This window comes from Centruroides sculpturatus, unplaced genomic scaffold, assembly GCF_000671375.1.
Source record: "Centruroides sculpturatus isolate CEXI.00-Female unplaced genomic scaffold, Cexi_2.0 scaffold775, whole genome shotgun sequence".
NCBI classification, from domain to species: Eukaryota; Metazoa; Arthropoda; class Arachnida; order Scorpiones; family Buthidae; genus Centruroides; species Centruroides sculpturatus.
This window is the reverse complement of record NW_019385176.1, coordinates 283,067-307,801: the sequence shown is the minus strand read 5'-3', so window position 1 is coordinate 307,801 and position 24,735 is coordinate 283,067. Positions and strand designations below refer to the sequence as shown.

The 24,735-nt window shown below is 28.1% G+C and overlaps 1 protein-coding gene across 1 annotated transcript in view; it reads left to right on the top strand.

The window, feature by feature from the left end:
• The window catches only part of LOC111635775 (forkhead box protein K2-like), a 92,255-nt gene that overhangs the window by 49,550 nt on the left and 17,970 nt on the right, over positions 1-24,735 (top strand). Inside the window, exon 2 of the mRNA XM_023380842.1 lies at positions 13,112-13,358. Within this exon, the coding sequence (XP_023236610.1) occupies positions 13,112-13,358 (247 nt within the window). The remainder of the gene's footprint in view (positions 1-13,111; positions 13,359-24,735) is intronic.

Sequence of the window (24,735 nt, the reverse complement as noted above, 5' to 3'; positions counted from 1 at the left end):
TTTTTCTATAAAACCGATTATTTGTTTATCTTTTTTTTTTCTTCTTCTTTTCTAAGTTTCTTTTTATTGGAGTTTTATAACAGTTCTTCACTCGTCGAGCGCCATTTATTTTTTTCGCTTTTCGATAACTTTCTTTAATCTTCGTTTATCGATTGCTTGATAAGTAAATTCAAATATCTGTTCCTTAATTAGTTTATTACGCAAATTTGTTATGGAATACATTTATTTTTACATTTTAAAATTATAATAATTTCTTTTAAATAATTGTAAATTTCTTCATAGTTTTAGCGCCATGGCAAACTGCTTAAACAATATAAAATGCTTTGCTGGAAAATTTTTTTCGATGACCTTTACACTCCCGAAAAGAAAAAAAATAAAGAAATAAATAATTTTTTCGGAGTTATCCAAAGGTCATTCGTGTTTTCTAAAAGGAAAACTGCGGTTGTTATGTTCTCGTAATGTAAATGAGCTTGAGGCAAATTAGAAAATGCCGAGAAACTTGAAATATTTTTAGCGTACAAAGATACAAAGTTCATATTTATATTCTATAGATTACCATTGTTTATGGCTCTGCTCTGTAGATTATCATCTAAATTATTTCATGGCACATATTGCCCGTGGCACTATGCTGTAAGATTATTATCGTCCGTGAGTTACCTCACCTAAGATAATTTTCTGTAGGTTATCATCGTCCATGATTCTATTATAGACGATAAAAGCTCGTAGAATACTATTTTATGAATGATTGTTACGCGTGGTTTTATTTTTTAGATTTTTATTGCTTGTAGTACTATTCTATGGATCATCACCACTAGTGCTTAGAAGGAATAGTTGCATAAGAATCTTAGTACAATGGAAACAGAATTCTGTAGCTGGATTTAATATGTAGGAAGGTTTACATTATGAAATAGCTAAGTGACTAGATAAATATTTGCTAATTAGAATATTATCGTGGCGTGTGGCATCACATGACTCTGCACACAAACTCGTAATATTGTGTGATGTAACAATAAGAAGCGCGTGGAAGTCTTAGATTTAATTTCTTTAAACTTAATTTTTTTATTAAATTTTAATTTAAAAAATGATTTAATTGATTTTAACGCTTAAAAGTTATTATCGGCATGAATAATCCTTGTAAAATTTTAAGGAAGTTAAGTATTTTGGTGGTGGTGGTGATGATGGTGCAATTCATTCATTGTAAAACTTTGTGAAAATATAAATACATTTTGATAAGTGGGAATTAGATTAGTTGCATTTTCATTGAAAATTTAACATATTGAAGAAATTCGGTGTAGGGAGAGCTCGTTGAATTGTAATTTGCATATTATATTGTCGGAGTAATTGAGATTCACTGGTAAAGCACGGATCAAAGGCGTTGAAAATATATATTGATCGAGTTTGCAACCACGTAAATATCTCTCAGTGTGATTTAATTATGATCCCAGCGAAGTGATAGGACCCGGTCTTTTTGTAAATTAACTTCTTCCAATCATATTCATATATATAAATATGTTTTTACACAAAACACTAAATTTTTTAGCTTAGCGTTCGAGGCTCTGTTTGTTCTTTTATCTGAATCTAGAATCATTTCCATGACCGTGGAGAGTGATCACGTTCCCTGGGGCTAAGGCCTCTCTGGTCCCTCTATATCTTCTGATGCGACTCTTTGCTTTATCACATATGCTTCTCCCTTTATTCATTTGAAATTACATAAATTGATTTTATAGACTAATATTATATAAGGGTTCCAGCTCGGACCTCGGAGATACAAGACTCGATTTGTCCTCCCACCCGTCCTGATTGTGGCATAAAAATTATGGTTTTGTAAGCTCGCGAAGCGAAAATTTATTGATCTTTCTAGAAAATTTTGCTCTTCATATAGTGTTTTTGCTTCAGATTTCTGTTTTAATGGTCTTTTTTAATTTCTTGCATATATTTCAGTAATCTAGAACGCTTCGTTTAAGCGACTCATTCATTAATTTGATAGTCTGTCACAGTAGAGGGATCGTTGAAATTATTGAAAGAGCGTAATGCCCCCAAAATAAAAACAACTGCGCTGAAAATCTGTTGTAAAATAATAATAAAAAAATTACTTAGAATTCAACTTGAAAGGCTCGAAAGATTCATAGCGATTTAATGCGCAGTTTTCATGGCGGGAATTATCTATTAATGATCTATAAAAATAGTATTTATAACAAAACACGATTCAACTATAGGATCAATAAACGTGACGCCTATGAATTGACCATGCTGTAGAGTATTTAGAGCCATTCCGATAAATTGATCAACGTTACTTGCTCCATTTTTAAAGCCATCAGATATGTTAACAATCTGAATAAATAATTTAATTGCTTTTCAATATCTTAATAGCCGTTTCATGTCGCAGAATATACATTGCTGTTAATTGTAATTACAAAGAGTATTATACTTCTGTAATGCTTTTGTAGGAATCCAGTGAAATTTTAACGAGAATTGCTTCCTTGGATCATCATTACCTTACAAAATACGATTTGGAACAGAATACAGAAAATAGCATCAGTACTATTTGTATTCCGGATTGGATTACTGAATTCCTGCAAAGCATAAAATACTATAAAATAACTTTGTTTATAACTCTCGTGGAATTTAAATTTTCCTATTAGCAATAAATATATTGTTCTGTCGTTTTATTGAAGTATTATTCAATATATATAAATATTAAATATTCACACGAGGTATCAAGCAATAAACTTAACGCCCATGGCTAAATCGTACTGTGTTATAGGAAATTATCATTAATTAGAATTTCAGAGATGATTCATGAGTCATTACTTCCATAAAAAAAGATCACATGTTTTATTTTGTTGTTAAAATTTAAATATTAAAATTAAATGTTTAATATTCTGAATATATCTTTATGAATATTCAGTTTCTTGTTTTTACCTAGTATTCACGTTGTTAGAGGTATTAAATCCTTATAAAGTGAAGAACGTGTAGAGTAAAAAGTGAAAAAATAATCCTCCATTCTAAATCTTAGATATGCCATTTTCAATACATAAAGAATATGAACTTAAATTGCCAAATGTACATGTAAATAAGAACTTTCAAGCTTATTATAGTATTAAAGTAATTATATAACGTTATAATCAGAGCGATTTTATGAATATAATCACCAAATTTATATAATTTCAGTTATACTGTGTAACGATTTCCTTGTTTATTACACAAATAATATGTAAATTATGCTAAAATTCAAGTTTATGTATCGCCATTTTTTTCCTTTCATTATACACATTAAATTTAGTTTTTGTAGTTTTTTAAATGTCATAAATTCTAATTGTATTATTACTTTTAATATATAAATGTTTATTTATTTATTGTTTGTTTTTTTTAAAGTTGATTTATCAGAGCTTGTTAATAGCCTTTTTCTGTATACAAATTAGCTTATATTTTGTCTATATTTGATTTAAAAAAAATCATGTCTTTCGTCATAATTCAGCAACCGTATAATTTAATATTTTCTAATTGAACGGATTAAAGTACAATCAGTTAAACGTGTAATTAGTATGATTTATATATTCTCTCTCCAATAAAACTATTTATTCTGTTTTTTTATCAGTTATTTTTTAATACAAATAAACGTGCGAATGGGATATTTTCTTAAGTAATAAAGACGTGTTTTAATGAAAATAACATTTATTATTGTTAATTTTTTCCCTCCTTCTTTCGTTGCCCCCAAAAGGAAGAAGGTAAAGACCATTTCATTGAGAAAACCCTAGACTAAACAAATTTCCTTTAGAATATCGGTGCATTGTGTTTTCGAAACGTGCACCTTTTTTCTGTACTGTAAACAACCTGCTTTACCCTCCCACTTCAGTTAACGAGGTCAAGTAAGACTGCTTTTGATCAATCCGTTTCTCGTAAACAAAACAAAATTTGCAAAGTATTTCCTCTCCTCCAACTCTCCTCCTTCCTCTCTTCCTATCAGAAATCACGTTTAATTCGTTAATTTTTTAATAATTTCGAGCTCTATTTCTAAAAAAATTAGTGTCATACGACACCGGTTAAACAGTAGAAAACAACTTTGTTTTTTTCCCCTTCCCTTCTTCGAGTAGCGAAGTTATAACATAGGAAGTTGCGAAGCATGCTGTGACCTTGTTCCTGTTGTCTTATGTAACATCTCCCTGCACTTGGTGAAGCCGAGTACGTGTACGACGCAGATTTGTTGACACTACTTTTTCCTTTGTAAACTAATAACCGCTTCACTTTAGTTTATTTATCCAGAAAACAGTACTTTAGCGGTAATTTCCGAAAAGACACGTGGGTTTTTTTTCTTACGTAGCTCAAAGGTCGTTTTCTAACAATGAGAAATTTATCGTTTGATCAGAAAAACACGAATGTTAAGAGTTTGTATACCAGAAAAATCATTGTTTAAATTATACATTTAAGAATTTTAAATGGTTTTTTTAAGGTTGCGTATAAGGGAGAAAAATACAAAACGGTTAAGAAACAACGCCCTGTTGGCATTTTTGTTGGTAGCTTCAGCGTGTCCGGTCGTCCCATATCGATCAGTTCGGGGCGGAGTTTTCCCCGTCTATCACCATAGTAACAAGCCCTTTAGAGTTTGTTTATTCGTGTTTGCGTTAGATTTCGGTCCCCCTTGCGTCCACGTTAATGGTTGCATCGGTATACCCACAAAGCGTCGAATTCGTAGGGAAATCGATAATTTTCGTGCATCGGGGCGGATGTGCACAATACGTTTATACGTGTTGAAGGTGAAGGCTGCGATCTTCACCCTGGCCATAAATCACTAGTTTCTCTCTTTCCTCGGCTTGCGTGTTTCAAGGTCGATGTAGAGTGCACATGTTTGCTTTTTAGCGTTTACGTTTGGAAGTGATCGGAAACGAATATTCTTTCGTGAAATCCCGCCATTTTCACCGTTATTACTCTTCTATTGTCGATGAAACCTTCACGTGTCCTTCGCTTGTATTTTAATAATTACTGTTCACTTATTTGTTTTACTTTTCTTTTTTTTTAACGTGCACTCGTCAGATACTCCACATTTTGAGTTCGTATTTTACTAAAGCTGAAGTGATTTTTACTAAAATTAAGCCGGGGTTTTTTAATTAATTTTTTAAAAGCCCATTATATTATTTAACTTATATTAAACATGCATAAAAATATATGCCACGTCTTACGTTTTATCCAGTTTTTAAGGCGAAACGGTATTCTCAGACGGTATTAATTTCTGCATTTGTTACAAAAGCCTCGCGTGTAAAAAATATCTAAAAAAAAAGACCGGCGCTGCATGGTTTTTAATGATATGTTTATCTCCGTGCGACTTTAAACACTGTGTTACTTAACACAGGTCACGTGGCAATCTCGTGCGCGGCATTTCTATTCTTAAAAGACGGGCCGACAACGTTATGCTGCCCATTTTGTATCTACAAAACTCGTTCGGGAAGCCGGAAGCTCGGTTGCAAAAACAATAACAACAACAACAACGATGATGATGATGATACTCGGAAGAAGAAGAGGGGGAAAACTCCTTATACAACAGAAAGTCGTATGGGGTCGTAAAGCTCTTCCCTTTGTCTCATATTTTGATATCTGGTTTTGCTAACCTGACGCACTTAACGGTTAAGTTACGAACCGGATCTGGATGACTGGCGTCATCAATCCTGATATGGAGTTGTAGTTAGTGGCTTGATATTGAACTATTGCCAACATCTCAATACTTTGTTGTCTCGCTTCTGGACTATTGCCATAATTTCGCTGTGAGAAGAATGTCTGCCCAATAAGCGCGTGCTCTTTCCCTCTAGAAAAATAACCATTTTGGCGGACTTTTTTTTTCTTTCTGGTTTGTTTGTCTGTTAGCCACGTAATAAAAGCGAATTCGGTGTTTTCGTGTATTTAATTTATGGAAAAAAATGTGCACTTTTTTTTAAATTTCAACTAATTATATCATGTTTTTTCTTCCGATTGCATAATATGCTGTAACTTGTTTTACGTCTATGCTAATGCATTTAATGAATGCGTCGTGTATTTTTGGTAGAATATTGTGCAAGCCACTTCGGTGCATTAACAAATGCTGTAAATTAATAAATTTGTGTATCAATATGTTCTCGAGGCTCTTAAAATATACGTATCAAGAACTTTAAGCGATTATAAAAAACGTAAAGTACATAATTTTTATGCTTTTTAGAAGTAGTTGCGTAATTTAGAAACATTCTACTGTGTGTTTTAACTGTGTTTTTGAACAGTTATTAGATATTATCCACAACAGATGGCGTTATTGTGTTCAAGTATTTCACGTGAATGGAAGATATTTTCAAATTTTATTGGATATTTAAAACGTTTCCAGTCCATTGATTTGAATTTGAATACACTTTCCTCCCCCTCCTCCTGTATGCTAATTGGCTGTCACGTTAATTATGACGTATCGTTCGGGTGTTTTATAAAAATAGCTCTCAACAAATGAGACGATGCTCTTTTGACACGTGTTTAAATAGTTGAAACGTTTGTAAACAATGGAAAAATAGGAAAGAGCAGTTGTTTGTTAAGATCAAAGGATAAATATTTATCATGAAGATAGATGAAAGAAGTTAAAAAAAAATTGCTCACATATAGTTTAATTAGTGAGAAATGTTTTTAAAAATAAAATAATTATTTAAATATATTTTCACTTCAGTTTATTTATTAAAAAGTTTATTACACCCAAGAAATGTATCTAAATAGGAAATTATGTATTCAGTTCCATTGGAGAGAATGGAAACTGCACTCTATGTTCTTTGGTGAGATGCCAAATGCTCAAATTATTTAAGTTAGAATTTCTTTAAAAATTTCTAGATGATAAAACATTGAGTGATGATATCTTTTCAACTTTTTTTGAAAAATTCCTCTAAAAAAACATTGAATAATGTCTTTACAAAAATGGAATTATATAACAAATTGAAGATTAAATGAATTATAGTCGTTAATAAACAGTTACACTGTTGATCCTTCTATATTAATAATTGTAGTTAATGTGATGAAGATAAACCTTTTACTGAAATTATATTTTATTAATAAATGAAAAAATATAATAGTGTTTGTGAAGTAATATATTGTATATTATATTATTCAATTTGTATTTTTTAAATGCATTAGTGAATAGATTAAAAATAATGAAATTTTTTCAAGATGCAAACTTGTGGAAAGAGTTTTCAGAATACACGTTTAAGAATTGTTGAACATATAAAAATAAACTTCTTAATTTATTTTAAAATTACACTGTATTTTAAAATCTACATATTGTTGATATAAAATTGTTGATCAGAAAGCGCACTTGTTCGATTTACATTTAACTCTTAGGTTAGGCTATTTTGTATCATCACATGTAGTTTAGAGACCAATTTTTATAAGTATTTCTAATTTTTGTTATCTTGATAGGAGCTATATATCACATATCAAAAACATGTGAGCCACATCCTGTATTGGAACAGTATTTTATATATAACGTATATATTATATATAGAGAAATAGCACAAAATCAGACCCCTATCCCCTAAGTAATAAGGGGTAAGGCTAAACTTTAGGAGCCACAATAAGGGTCTAGAAGAGCTGAAGTTTGACCACTGTGGGTATATCATATGAGTTGTGTATTGTGGCATAGATCTGTATTTCTAGAAATCTCTGTTCTTTCTTTAGTGACCACTTCTGTATGATTTTGGTGTTTACTTTGACTCCTTTCAAATGAGTATCTGATGATAATCTTTGGGGTAAAGGTGGTTAACACAATGCTATCTAAAGCACTTTTTTCTTTTATACTAATGGTTGAGGAATTAGTAAAACTGTGTTTATTGCCCCAAGGTATCATAATTGGAATAATTCCTCTATTTTTTTAAACCATATTATAGAAACAAACATTATTTCTTTCAATATTCTTAACATGAAAACAATTGATTTTAATTATATAATTATCTCGTTTGCTTATTTATAAATAAGCATAAATTATAATTAAATTATAAAAACTGATTTTAATATTAAAACATGCAGTCTTTTGTTGTATGATAGAGTTTGTAAAACATTTTCTAATGTTAAAAAATATTAAATAAATAGTATATAATTTGAATTGCAATTCATTGTGTCAATAATTTCTAAATCAGAATGTAAAAAATTTTAGTTATATTAAAGTTTTTGTGAATGGATATTTTGAAAAGATAAGGAAGTTCAGAGACATTAACAACAAATCCATAAGAGGAAAATTATAAGTGATAATAGAATTTTCATAATAGATTTAATTAAAATATTAAAACATTGAAAATTTTTTAATAAACAACATCATTAATTGTTAATTATTACTATTATTATTAATATAAATAAGCAATATTATTAATTGTTTTAGTTACTCAGTTCTGCAAATAAATGTAATTATATTATATGACATTGCTTACATTATTTCTTTGGAAAATTGCATAATATAGTTTATTTGAATGCAATATATTGCTTTCATTGAACATTTATTTTAATGAGAACTGAACAAAGAAATTGTTTTTAGTTGTTATCATAATCAAAATTATACATAATTCTAATGTTAGAAATACTGTATATATTTAAGTAAAGTTCTTATTTCAATTAAAAAGTATATTACTTCCCTTGCATTGTACACAATTAAACTTTTCAAAAGATAAGTATATTACATTTTATAATAATAATAACGAATTTAAAGTAATTTTTGAGGAGAAATTCAATTTAAAATGTCTAATAATAAAGTAATAGTTATTTCAAAAGATTATATAAAAAGCTATATATATAACTTTTCCTTTAAATATATATATATATATATATATATTTAAAGGAAAAGTTTTAGCTATAAAATATTTTAGCAAATAAGAAAAATAGGATTTTCAAATACAAAGAGTTTTTAGTAATTGCTGAATAGTTTTCACTTTGTTTCATTATCTATATTTACATAATTATATTGGTGCTTGTGAGTGACTCCATGAATGTATTCTTAATCTTGTATGCTATTCATTTTAAGAAGTCTGTTTTTATTAAAGATTAAATGTTTTTTGACACAGTCTGCTATGTACATGCTCAATGATCAAACTTACAGAAAGTTTGTAAAATATTCTGGATTTAAATTGTTTAGCAATTTAAATCCAGAATATGCAATTTTCTGGATTTAAATTAGAAATTTAAATTCAGAACTGAACCACTTGGCTACTGGTGGGCCAAGCGGTTCTATTCTCTGAACACTGGCAGCCGATTACAGAGACAGAGTTTACATTAAACGATGTTTATCAACAGAAAGGCCTATAGACGTTGGCTGGCTGAACTGTGGTTTAAAATGCATTGCAAAGACGATGATTGTCTATTTCTGAATGCCCTCTAAAGAAACTTTGGCAAAACATTGGCTCTTACTTTCTTCGCCATTACTCCTTTGTTTTAGGAGTCGTTCAGCCAGTCAGGTTATTCATTTGTGACATCAGAAAAGGTTGCCAGCTATATTCCGAAAGCTTCCAGAAATAAAATCTTAAGGCCGTCAACAACGATTGTTCGGAAATTAATGACAATCCTTTTCCATTTCAATATTTAATTTCGTCACCAATACAGTTTAAAATACGAACAAATCCATATTTAGAAAATTTATACCGAATTCGAAATTCATCTTCAGAATAGATTTTTAAGGAATTATTTTGACATTGTATTACTGTCTCCCTTCATAACTGTCAAAATGAATAATTTTAAATATTTTATTATTACTATTACATTTTTTTCGTTTCTGTAAAAAGATTTCGGTAATTATTAAAATTATCTCGTTTGTTTAACAGAATGTTTTGACCAGGGGATTAACTACAATGACCCTGAAATGCATTAATATTTTATAACTGACATGGTACTCAAATTGTAAATAAATGCATCTGATTTAAATGAATTGTAGTTTTAAGTCTTCACCCATTTGAATATTTTGAATATTGAAATTGGAACATTTAAAACAAATTTAAAGTATTTAATTTTGTTATTTTTGCTCCAGGAAATTAATTAATAAATAATTTTGTTGATTTGTATTGTTTACAACATTATCAAAGGAATGATATCCATTTTTATCTAAACTTTTCCACGAACAAAGCTACCACTCTTATTAAAAAGCCCTCTAAACCTGCTGTTGAGTGAGTCTAGAAAGTAGGTCAAATAACTTGTTTCTAATCACTGTTTACATTGTGGCAAATGAGAAACGCTGTCTTTGCAATGATATTTTTCTGAACAGTGGTCTACCTGATCTGTAAACCGCCGCCGGTCTCTAAATGTTGTATCTGCAATCGGCTGTGGAAGTTTGGTCATGGGTTTGTGCCTTGGCTAGACAGGTTGGTCACATGGAGTTTACCGGGTTTTCTCCATGTCTGTAACACCTGAATAGGGGACAGTTGCTCTTAATTAAAAGACCTCCTAAAAGGCATTATTCCCTATATTTAGCAATTTGTTCTATTTATAATTCAAACATTTGAAATGTATTTAGTGTTCAGATCTGAAGATTAGACATTATTTGTTTCAAAAATTATTTTATCTTTGATAAAAATGATCATCTTAAAATATATACTGTACAGCATTGAGAATAAATAATTATATTCTCTTAATTAAGATAATGAAAATATTACCGGAAAAATATTATTATCTTCTGTTTATCGTGTAAAGAGATTTGCTATTTAAAAAAAAAATATTGTTGTAAATACAGTAGAATTTATTGATGGAGATATAAAAACATTTGAATGATATTATAGTTTATGCATTTCGATAACTGTATACTTTCTTTATAAAGATCCGTTTAAAGAATCCAAATTAAAAAAAATAAAGTTAGGATCTCTCAAAACATTATAAGATATTGATTTTACATTGACTAAATTAAAAATGTACTATTTGATGTTTTCTTAATGATTAACCAATGTAGCTAGAACTATTCTATATCTTTTTATTTTTTATTGAATCTAGATGATGAACAGTTTTAAGTAAAAAAAGAAAATTTAAAAAGGTTTCCATGACTACAAAAAAACTACTTAGTTACTATGACTAATGAACAGGCTTATTACTCACCCAGCCTATTTAATTAACTTAACCAAAATGCATTTCAGCCTTACCAACCCTTATCAATTGTCACCATATATTCTGTTTCTTGTATGTCATTCAATTGATAAGGGCCAGTAAGGCCAAAATGCATTTTGGTTAAGTTAATTAAATAGGCTGGGTGTGTAATAAGCCTGTTCATTAGTCATAGAAACTAATTAATAATACAGACAAGAAGCTTTTTAATATACTTTTTCATGACTATTTCATTTATTTCTTAAAAAGTTAAAAAGACTGTTTTCAGTCTTCTTTCTCTTTGCTCATCCAGGCTTAACAATAATTAGAGTCTAAGCAGTTATCAAGATTTTGGTTTCATTCTAGAATTGGAAATACAGAATGACAAAAATTAATCCAGTTTTTGTTTTCTTTGATGATTTATGAACTTATCCAATTTAAATTGCTTTTCTTGGAACAAAACTTCTTAAAAATTTCTTTCTGAGAAAATCAGTTTTAATTGGATTTATGTTTGAGGAGCTTCCTTATAAGTATACTTATCTTCTAGAAATTTAAATTATTTTATAGAATTTTAAAAGTTTAAAAAAACCAGAATATTATTATTCTCATAAGAAAATGATTTTTACTTTGTGATTTCATCAATGCATTTTTAATGTTTTCAATTAGATGTGTTTTTGAACTTTAGATAAATTGTGTGAAATTAGGAAAATTGTTAAATTCTTTTATTTAAAATACAGTTCCATTCTGGATTCTAAAATAAGTCAAAGTTATATAATAATGATAATGACTCTTGTAAACTATTATTAGTCAATATGTGGTTTTAATAATTAAATAAAAAATATTATATAAATTTAAGTAATGAAACGTTGATATAAACATAATTAGCTTAATTTAGTTTATATTTTTATTACATAATAAAATATTTAAAAAGAATTATCGATAAAAGTATTACAGTTCACTTTTTTTCTAATCTGGCTTCTCAGTTATATGGCATAGTCCCCAGTGTAATTGCCTACATGCTTATGTTTCCATGAAAATGTTAGTCATGTTACACATCCTGTTTTCTATTTACTTGGGTTTCGTGTTAATTGCATGTCAGCACACTATTATTTGTCTGTTTGCCTCCAAAAAGAATCGGTACCAAAGGACAACAAATGTCATCATTCCTGTGAACAATTTTAAGGTATCTGTATTGAATGTTTAGAAAGTACTGTATTAGGTTTTTATAAATTATGCTAAGTTTTAAAATCTTTCAAATATTTTTTTATATATAATATAAAAACAAGATCCTAAAGCTGTTGTAAGTCTTAAAGGGCACTAATTATGAATCTCAGTAGAAAAATTATATCCAAAATGAGTTATAGGAAAATTATATTGAATAAACAGCAACAGATTTACATTCAACAAAACATTTGGTCTCATTATAATCACATTATTTTCTTATCTCTTATACAGAATTTATTATTGTTTTTCTGATGTAAATTAAAAAGTTACATAAAGTAAAATTTGTAAGCATATTATGTTACTTTTTAATTATTCAAATTAAATGTTTGATATGCAATTTGCAATTTGATATTTCAAATTCAATTTTGATCAACCTTCGGAAAAGGTCTTCTATCACTAGTTTAGTGTATTTAAGAGGAACGTAAGGACACCACATTTTGTGTTATATGACATACTGCTATTAATTTATAATTCTATATTTTTCTAGTTTAGTTTTATAAATAGCAATTTTATTTTATGTTATTTGGTAGTTTTTATATCAAATTCATTTCAAAAAATAAGTCAAAATAATTATCAGTTATTTATGTAATATTCGTAGCATGGTAATAGTTGTAAGGATAGCATTAACTTCAATGATGTCACTTTTGTATTTCTTTCATAATACAGTAATTATTTGTAAAATTTCAGAATGCAAATTTCTGAGTAAATTTTTAATTAAAGATTTTTATATTAGAAGTTTATTATAGTAAAATATGACTTTGTATGATTTAATTTAATACATACAATTTCATTAATATATTAATTTTTAAATATTCAATTCTTTTATCTTTGTTGTTTTTCTCTTTTATAGTTGTATGTTCCGATTTCCAAGTACTAATATAAAAATAATGTTCCAATCTTTGGTTGACGAGACCAATTCACCAGTCCATCCTCACCTCCCTGAATCCCCAAGGCACAAATCTATGGCACCATTAAAAATCAACATACCAGAACTAGAATCAAATTTCATTAGTCCCGTTCCTTCACCGACCGGCACTATCAGGTATTGCTTTTATTATATTTTTTCATATATTAATACAATGTATAATATAGTAATAAATTAATATATTTGAAATATCTAAAGTAATTTTAAATTTACAAAGTTGCTTGATGCAGTTTGGCCCAGGAGGCCCTTGTACCATTAAATAATACAACCAACCTTAATTTCTTATTATTAATGTCTGTATCATTTATTTATTTCTTATTGTTGACTATGAAAAAAATATTTCCTAAAATAAAGTAAAAAGTAAATAATTCTTATAAAATAATTTAAATTAACAAATGAGTGAATTTAATAATTATGATACAAGGATGAATAATGTATAGAAGTTTGTTTTCTTCCTGTACAATAATCTTAAAAGTATTGTGAATATGCAGTTATAATAATGCAAATTCACAAGAATCTTGTAATAGCATAATTATAAATTATAGTTTGCTTTTATGGAAATGAGTATAATGTATGCCACAATGCAAGATACAGATTACATGATGCTTGAATTTAAAAGTTTTCTGTATAACAGGGTGTAGACAAAAACATTGCACCATGTTTTTGTCTACACTCTGTATATTTAAAATTGTCATTTTGGACAGAATGTATTCAACTGTCTATATTTATACACTTTGATAAAAATCAGGAATATAATTGAAGAATTCATGAGTGAAAGATGGTAAGTGCATTCCCATTAGTATGTTATAACACTGATGTTCACAAAATAATACCTTTCTTACTTATTCCAGAAATGTTACCTTTATAGACATTCGAAAAACTTTTGAATGTCTGATAAATGAAATGGCTTTTTACTTGAAGAAGGCTTCTAAATGCAGCCAAAAACATTTGTAATTCAGAATAAGCATTGCAGGAATTACTAAGAAAGGTGTTATTTTGTGCTTATCATTGTTAATTGAATAGTTCCAGTTTATTAACAGTACAGTCGACCCCCTATAATACTGTCGATTATTCCGTTTTATATGAATTCCATGTTGTACAAGTCACTTAGATTTTACAAATATGTGAGCTGTTCACAGCCTGGCACACATATTTGTAAAATCTAAGTGACTTGTACAACATGGAATTCATATAAAACAGAATAATAGACAGTGTTATAGGGGGTCGACTGTATATTATAATGCATGCTAACAACTAAGCAGCAATATATTTCAATTTAAATATTATATGAACTTTTTATTATAACATGTACTTTATTCTAATTAAAGAAAACAAAGAAGAAAACTTCTTCAGATGTTTAATTTTTCATTTTCTCTATTCATATAAAGTTAGGTTCTTTGCATAGATTTGTATATCTAATGATTTTTACGATATTTAAACACAAAATTTATCTGGAATTTATTGATGAAATATTTTAATTTGGTTTTATTCCTGATATTTAATGTATAAAATTAAATTTTTACAGATTAAAATGTTCTGTTGTTTGCTTTTCATTACTGCATTAATGTAGTATTATTAGAGTATTATTCCTTAGAAAGGTACTTTTGTCCATATGGTTGTGTCTAAACTTGAAGTTTATATTTCAGATTTTCAAAGTACAATTTTTAACATACAATTAAATATTGATAATATTATTCATGACCTTTACTTCAGTTTATAAAATTACACTAAGATAGAAAAGCAACAAAAAACAAAGGTTTTTCTTTTTAAGTTTGAACAATTTCAATGTATTGCCTTCATCAGAGACAACAACTTCCATACAAAATATGAAATAAATAGAACAAATAATTTATAGAACAATATAATTGTTTGTTCTACTTATTTATTTTATGTATAAATATTTTCTGATGAAGGCAGTCTGTTTAAAATGTTACAATAAAAATACTTTTGCGGGTATTTTATCATGAAGTATAATTTACATTACAATAGATGAATTTAGTGTATAAAAGTACCATTGTGACAAATTTTCACAAAATAGTTAGCTTTGGATTTATAACAGGAGATTTTTTTTAATTGTTATATTTAATGTTCTTGTCTTTAAATAAAATATGTACATTCAAACAAACAAATACTCATGTAGATATAATCTCATTAAATTATAATGAAAACAATGAATATTACCTGAAAATTGCACTAAAACTTTAATAAAAGTATTGACTAAAAGGTACTGATTTGTATGAATGAATAGTGAATTAATAGGTGATCACAAGTAATATTCTTGATTCTAAAATAAATGTTATATTTTTATATTGTTTAAATTAGGGACTTAAATTACTATTAGCTTAATTACTATATGAATAAAAGTAAGGAGAAGGGAAAAAAAATAAAAGAAAATTCTATGACACTTCTGGATTTTTGTCTAATAAATTAATTAATTGAGCAAATTTGAATACTCATGAATACATGTAAAATAAGAAGTATATATTTGACAAAATTTTTATCATTTTAAAGATTATATTTTGACTTTAAAAAAGTGATTTATTCAGAGTTTTCATTATTTAAGAATGAAAATTATTTTACAAAAGACACCACTTACTAACCATAAATGGAAATATATTATGGTTTTTTAAATGATTTAAATTTGTTGACATTAACAGATATATAAATTATTACTATACAAATATGACAAAGCAATGTTAAGTAAGTATAACTTTAATTAAAGTAATTAAAAAATTACTTTTGCTTACTTCTTCAGTTAATGCTACTTGCCAATATTTTATAAATTAATTTTTGCAAATAATTTATTTTCAACTAATTAGAAAAAGTACTGTATAGTTTTAAAATGCATAATACTTAAAACTTAAATATCCAAATTCTCCTTTAATTTTGAATGCAATGTAAACTGAAGAGGTTAGAATAAGTGGTCAAAAGCAATTTTCCATTAATACTTTAATCAGTTTTAATATTTATATTATATTATATTACATATTTAAGGAAAACGATAAAAAAGTATAATTATTTATTTTTTAACAAAACATTGAAAATACAATAAACTTTCTTTAAACAAAAATTCATTTATTTAAAACAAAAATGTCATTTATTTAAAGATTTTTCAACAAAAATCTTTAAATAAATGACATTAGTAAGATTTCTGCAAATGAATTCATTATAAAAAGGGCTATTATAGAGACGTTTTTTAATTAGTGTTCTGGTTGTGCAAATACACTTTCTGGAATTGTAGATTTATTGATACTTCTATCAAGATAACATCTTTAAGATGAATTTCAATGGAGAGACATCGGAAGACTGGAGGCAGGCCAAAGTTAGATGGATATAGCATATTAGTCTTTTTTTTTTCACATATTATGGATGAAATTTCAGAGTACACATTTAGCTTCCCAAAGATATAGCCAAAGAAAGCCTTGAATTACAATTTTTGTAACATTCACGGCTCAGAGAAACAACCCATCTATCTTCACACAGCTATAATCTACCCGTGGCAACAGGTAAGCTGATATCTGCCTCCACTATGTGCTGATGACTTCACCAGTCTGTATGCTAGACAACCAGAAGTTTCTATGCCTCTTTTTTAACCCTAATTCAAACAGAATGGAATGTTTGAATTGGGCATGACTTCATATCAGTTGGATTGAAAACCAGTGAAGAGGTGAGTCAAAACACATGTTCTAGGGTGATTCAAGCTTTGTTCTGATCTGGTAAAGATAAGGTACATGTTACAAACACTGTAACATCTGTGAAAATAACATCAGTGGTTTGGAATGATATATCATTAGGTGGATGCACTGATTTCTAAATGCATCCAAAAGACATCCTGAAGATATAGGAATGAAATTCTGGAATCCATTATTTGCCCTTATGTAAGTGCTGTAGACAATATGTCTAGCCTAAAAAAACTAATCCTTGCTCCACATCTTTTTCCCTCCCTTAATTTATAGAAATCAGTTTATTTTATAAATATACACTAAATTTATTTTATCTACTAACAAAACCATTAAATGAAATAGTGATCTCTGGCAAACTTATGAAATAATATTTGTGCAGTAATTGTTTTTGGATACTCTTACTATATTAACCACTCTGCAGTGATCAACTGATATACCCGTCAAGGGCGATCATGTGGTACTGGAGAACAACATCGATATCCACAAAAAAGTTTTAACCAAAAATTACCGCGAAAAAAATTCACATAAAAAGGAATTATGTGACAATGAAGAAAGATTTTTTCTTTACTAGACATAACTGTTTAAAAAAATTTTTTCCAATACGGAAACAAGAAAAATGTGTGGGAAAATTCTTTAAAAATTTCTCATGTTTATTCTCCACTACATCGTGATAGCACCATATCCGACTAACTCTCTCTACAAAGGTTAAGTAAAGCAAAAATTTTCATGAATTATGATTGAAATTAAAAGTAGTAAGTTGTATTCTTTTTAAAAAAAAACAAACACTTAACTTACTGCATTATAAAAATTAATGTTTTTCTTGTTGTATTGATAAGAAGGGAGAGAATAAGAAAAAAAAAATTGTTTGAATTTAAAACAAGTATTTAGAAATTTTCAATAAATATTATTATTTTTTCTTTGATAAAAATGAACTTTCTACATTACTTCTACATGTAAATCATGAAAATGTAATGGTTTGCCATATTATCATAATATTTATAAATTATAATATTGGCTAGTCAAAATGTACAATATTTTTTTTTATCTAATGAAAAAATCTAATTTTGATAAAATACTGTCTCTGAGGAATTAATAAATGGCTTAAATTATCAAAAAATATTAATGTAGATATATGTTTTGAGTGCTTTAAAAATGTTGTTTGTGTAAGAAGCTATACTAGATCAAATAGGATCTTTGTAATCAATAAAATATTAGAAATTATTGAAAAATGAAATACAGATTATAAATATAGATAAAGTAAAATAAAGTGATATCACAGAGATACTTAATAATTTATCATTCTGCAAATTAAAAGTAATATTTATTTCAAAATAATTTGAAGCTGTTTCAGAATTAAAGACTGAAACATAAAGTATATTTTATCAGAGTTTAAATTTGAAGAAAACACATCATTATTTTATCAATAAGACGTCAATATTATTTAGTCCAACAGGAAAACTCATTAAGATAAACCAGCAGGATTAGCATGTTGTAATTTAATTTCATCTGCATAAATAAAGAATTAAACAAATGTGAAAAAATAATTACATATACTGAGAACCTAGAATAGATTTTAATGGAATATCTGAAAAGGATAAAGTCAAAAAGTATTAACCATGAAATTTATTTTTATAGTTTTAAATAAAAAATATAAATTATTAAGTCAATAAACTTTAAACATTATTAAAATGTCAACTCGTTGCTTGGAGAAACAACACATTTAACTCCACACAGCTACAGTCTGCCTGTGGTAAGGCAACATGCATTTATTGTGACGATATTGAGAGGGTGTTTAATGAATGCTGATATAGGGGGAGGTCATGCAAGTGTTTGCGCATATAAAATAATTTATTTATTTTGGAATATTTTGTTGTTAATTGTCATTTATTGTACATATGATTGCACAAATGGGGAAAGGGAGACAGTGGTAATGACAATTATATACAGAAGAGGGATGTGAGTAAAAAATGAAGCAAAATCTGTCATCACAATATATGCATGCAACCTAAGCTGGTATCTGTCTCCACTGTATGCTGATGACTTCACCAAAGAGGTCTGTATGCTAGGCAACTGGAAGTTTGTGTCTTTCTTAACCCCAATACAATGTCAAGTTATTCTTACAAAATAAATAATAATAATTCTTTACTAGAGCATACTTTATATTTATTTTGGTTATGTATAACCCTCTTTTCAAACTTTGTTTAAAGATGATAATTTAAAATTTTATCCTTTATTCTTTAGAATGTATTTTGAAATTTAAATCTTTGTTATACAGAATTTAATATTTCTACCCCTGAAGATGAATTGTAAAGCTTGAGTGTTGAAAAGTGAATATTTAGTCAATTTCTTACATACATGTAAGACAAATATTCTTGTACTGCGATCAATGCAATAGCTTTTCTTTATGTGATCGTAAATTTAAGACAGTGAATATCAAAAATAGAATAACTGAGCATCAAAACTAGAATTTTCTACAAAATATAGCCCTATACTTTAAACTTCCACACCTTTCACAGTGCAAATAGCATGCACTCCAATACTTTCAATCATTTTAGATGGCTATCATCAGGCAAAACAAACTACAAAATGGAACATTGTATACAGAATGTGTAAGAAAGAGCACCTATTTTATAAACTCAAATGTAAGAACAGAAATCATCTAAGATGATATAGAATATTATTATATGAAGTTGTTTAATAGAAGGAGAAAACCTCGGCGAGTTGACACTCATTAATTCTAGTTATGTTTTGCTTGTGTTTATGTTAAAAATGTTTGTTATATTCTAACATGATCTTGAGAAATTTGTTCTTATATTTGAGTTAGTAAAATATGGATTTTTTTCTTTTATATTCAATATACATCTTGTACAATGTTCTATTTTTAGTTTGGTTCACTTGATACTGGCTTTGTATATGATATTAAAGCTGCTTATTGCTGGAAATTTAGAGGTGCATGCAGGCCCTATAAGAGGAGGTACAGCTGGGTGTCACTCCTGGAGTCCATGAGCTTTAGGAACTTATCACACAAAAAAAAATTAAAAAATTGCATTTTCTGATTATTTTTTCCAAATAATGAAATGACTTTGGCCATGAGCTAACATTTATACTCAATTATTTTTTTACTTCAATGTCATTACGTTGTTTATTATTTGTATAATCAGGGTCTCTAAAAGGGAAGCCCTGGGGTATGAATATATTTTTCACTAGCAGATGAGCCCAGCGTTGCTTAAACAAAAATGATAGCAAAGATTAAGATCATTAGATTATAGCTGATCTTACTCATTTTCACTGAGTTCAAGAATTAGGTCCCCTCTTCCGAGACTAATTAGAAAATTTTTAGATATTTGCTTACCACACTGGGATAACGATAATTTAGATTAACAGCAACCATTAACCAGTGCGTAGTACCACTAAGTGATAAATAACAAATGTTTTCGTAACTCCTTCTGGGTTGTTTTTCTAGTTTACTAAATTCAAAAAATAAGTTGGACCTTCCCGAATCATTCATAAATATAAATTTTAACATAAAATCAAACATTAAGACTAAGATTAATGAAAAATTATGTAAATTAATCTTAGGCTGCCCGAAATCCACCAGAGGACTCTCAGCTGAAATGCGATTATATGGACCGTTTATTTTGAAAGTGGTGTAAGTCCATTTTTGGAAAAAATTGAGAAAACACATAATATACATACAATTTAGTGTGAACTTTTTATTTATAAACAATTCACACTTAACATTTTAAAATAACCATAAGCTTTGATCAATTGAAAATTTATCGATAAATGACATTGCATAACCATTGATTTTGAAAGTGGTATAAGTCCATTTTCTACAGTCTAAGCACTTGGGCTATCCATAAATTACATGTGCATTTTTCTTGAAATGTTTACTTTTCCCTCTTGTCCCAGTTTGTCCAAGTTTTTGTAACCCCTTTCCCTCTATGGATGTCCAACATAACTCTATCCCTGTTAAAACCTTCATCACTTTATGAATGATAGATACCATAAGTAGAAATGAAACATACAAGAAACTTTGAAATAAATATAATAAAATGCATATTGTATAAAATTTAATGAAATAAATGGATGTCCACTAATACTCAACCCTCCTTGTCCAACTTGTCTTAACCCCTCCCTCCCTTTCAGTGTGGACATCATTTAAAGACAGCCCCTTACAACAGAAGAGTAAAACTGTAAATATTACCAACAAATGTACAATTTGATGGACTAGAAAAAAATCCATGTAATGAATCTAAATGAAAAGCAGTGTCTAATGGTAAGCTCATAATAATGATAAATTTATCATAAAATAGTTTAACAATAAGTAAATATTTTTAATGTTCAGAATAAACAATACTATTTTATTTCTTGTTATTATATATGAACAAAATCAGAATAAAACGCAATGTGTTTCAAGTGACATTGAGTTTTACATAATAGAAATTTAATGAATTTTACAGTTTAGTAATTATGAAAGTGGTGTAAGTCCATTTATGGCCCAGAAAGAATATATTAGTTTGGATAAATTCACATAGAAGTCTTTATGCAATCAACTTACATATTTCTAAAGTCATAGAAACATTGTCAAACTTAGTACACTTTGTTTATATTTTTGAATCAACTAAAATGCAAATGTTTAAATATCTCGAAAGAAGAAAAAATGGACTTACACCACTTTCAAAATAAACGGTCCATATAACATAAATGCTGTTGTGAAGAATTTTAACAATTTTTTAATGTGTAGACGTTGTAGTCTACAGAAAAGGGTCGATGTCAAGATTATTTTTAATTTTGTAAGTTTTTTGATTGTGTTCATTGGTTATTTGAGGAAGTGTTGCTTCATGTCACTGGCTGTTTTGCAGTTTCTAGACTGGAATAAAAGGATGATAATAGGCAAAAAGGACTCAAAATTTAATTTGTATAGTCTTAATTTTTCATTAATGAAATTAGTCAAAATAATCCTGGGCTTCTATGTATAATTAAGACTAAGAGTTTGAATAAAGCAAACTTATGTGCATTGTGCATATGTTCCCCATGTCAACTTTATATACTACAAGTTCGGACACGTACACTGTGTATCTTGCCAACCACGTGATTGTACTGCGCAGTTACCCATCTCGTATACGTACACGTCTTGCCTGTTGCCACTCACTGACGCCAAAAATATAACGCTTACCTAGATGATATCTTTTAATTTATATGAATGTTTAACGGAATAATATACAGCCTATGTCCACCCTGAAGGTCCATTCTAAATATTGGTGAAAGAATTTTTGAAATCGGATGAGTAGTTTCGGAGATTACCTCCTACATCCAAACTTACAAACTTTACCTCTTGATATCAAAAATGATAGTGTATGCTTGAGTTTAGTATTTGAGTTAGCAAAGAAGTGAACTACAGTCTAAAATATAGTTTATACTTTTTCATAAGGGTAGAATTTATAAATAATTTAAAACGAATTTAATAAATAGAATCACATTTAAGTTAAATAAACAAATTGCCATTATCCAGAGAAGTGAAAGGAATTTGACTAATCGTAAGCTGAAAATTAGGTATGTGTATGACAGAAATTGCATTTTTTATTGATCTTTAATTGATCAAAGTCTTTTAATCATAATAATTATATATAACTCAAAGATACATTAATAAAATATTAGAAATTAAAAGCTATTGAACACTTTTGTTTTTCTTATAATTAGTGTAAATAATACAAAGATATTTTAAAAAATTGCCAGGACGAATTTACTTTTACAAAAAAATATATATATTTCTTGGTAGACTATACATGATGAGTCCATTTCATTCAATCCTTTCACATGCTCTTGAGGTAATAATGATTCTATGGCAGAGTTGACTTTTTGTTGTAGGTTACTCATCCACCTCACATACATTAAAAAAATTTTTTAAATGTATTTATTAATTTTATCATTGTGTCACTGTTAGAGGACTATTTTTAACTTTTTTGAATTTGGAGAAAGATGAGTGTTGTTAAATTTTGTCCCTTTTTTTCCTTCAATGTTTTTTGGGAAATTTATTTCAATGTATTTTTATTAAAAAATTCACAAAGCCCACAAATTTATTTCAAATTACCATAAAAGTTCATTTTAGAAAATGAATCGTTGTAGTTTATTGTTTCTGACATAAAACCTAATGACACGTGAATGTTTTCCATCTACTTTTGATGTTTCTTTAAAATATTTTTAATACCTCTTAAAATATATCATTTTAAATTGTTTTATTGGCAATTGCTCTATTAAGAATTACTTTCTTTGTTGTTTGAGAGAGCTTTTTTTTTTAATCTTTGTGAATATTTCTGTAAAATACAATGGATGCATGTCTATACAAAGACATGTAAATAAAACAATATTTATTAAGACAGAATAAAAAAAAAGATTAAATTCTGTATGTAGAAATGGAAACAATTATTTAATATATGCCTACATAGTCACCAACTACCACATGTATCAATATTTAATAAAATCACATGTAGTTTTCAAAACTGTTTGATGTTTTGTCACAATAATTTGAGCATCTCCAAGTATATTAGCTGTTTAGATATATTTTTTTAATACTCCAAGATTTAATATTTCAAAACTAGTTTGATTAGAGGATGATTCGAGATCTTGATGAATGAATTTTTAATGTTTTGTTCATATATTATCTATATCTACTGTTTATACTGTACATGCAAGGAAGTCATCTCATAACAATGATCCTACAAGTCTATTAGCCATTTCTATTGTTATTTTAAAGAATATGCCAAACTCTTTAAGCCATGTTTACAATCACTTTTTTTAGATTAAGTGGATACAAAATATTCTTTTGATTCTACATTTTTATCAAAATAATCAGTTAAAGTTTTAACAATACATATAATTATTAGGATTAAAAGATTTGAAGCTGAAAACTAGCTTATCTAAACTTAGTAGAAGTAAAAAACAAATAGAATTTAAGTCAATAATGTGAGTAGTAATATAGTGAAAAGTAAATAACCATTGTGATATCGAAGCAATATCAATAATTTGATAAATGCTAATCTCAATAATAAAATCAAAGAAAATTGTAGGAGGGAGGGGTATGTAAACAATTGAATAAGCAGTTGTCAGAATAAATAAATTCGTAAAATTTGAAAATCATCGTGTGAATCTTCAGAATGTTTCAAAAATGCAGAGGAAGCATATAAGCAGCTACAATAATTAATCTAATAGTTAGAAAGTATAATGCAAAAATTTTGTCATTTATTTTAATTAAAAAATGTTATTTACCATAAAAAAATTAATGTTTTAATGGATTAGTTTAGAAGGTAAAAGTATTTTTTTTTTATAGCACATAAATAAATCTGTATATCAATAAATTATTGGGTTGTTTGGAAAGTCAGTTTGTTTTTTTTTTCCGTGGGAAAAAACACAATATTTTTATAATAAATAAATATTTTATTGAATTATATATTGACCATTTTGGTCAAATATCTGTTGTCATGGTAGTAGCATAGTGAAGATCTTATTGAAAATGTTCCTTCCCAACTCCGCCTCGTTGAGTTGGTTTCTTGTGTATCACGACTCGATGTAGTGAACCAGGTTCGTCGGAAAGCACACCTCCACACTCAAATTGAATATATTTACAGTTTATTTACAGTTGTACAAGTTATAAACATAGTATATGTACAGGAAGATCATGGGTGGTGAACTCACGTGCCAGATTGGCGTCTGGAAACTAATACTCTTGGGAGAGACCTCAGTCAGCTTTTGGAGTCGGCTCAACTGCACGGTCGGTCCGGTCTCAGCACTAACCCGTCCCTGAGAAGATTAACAGAGGAGAACACTCTCTCTTTACGCTCAGCGGGCTTCCCAAGTGCCTGAGAC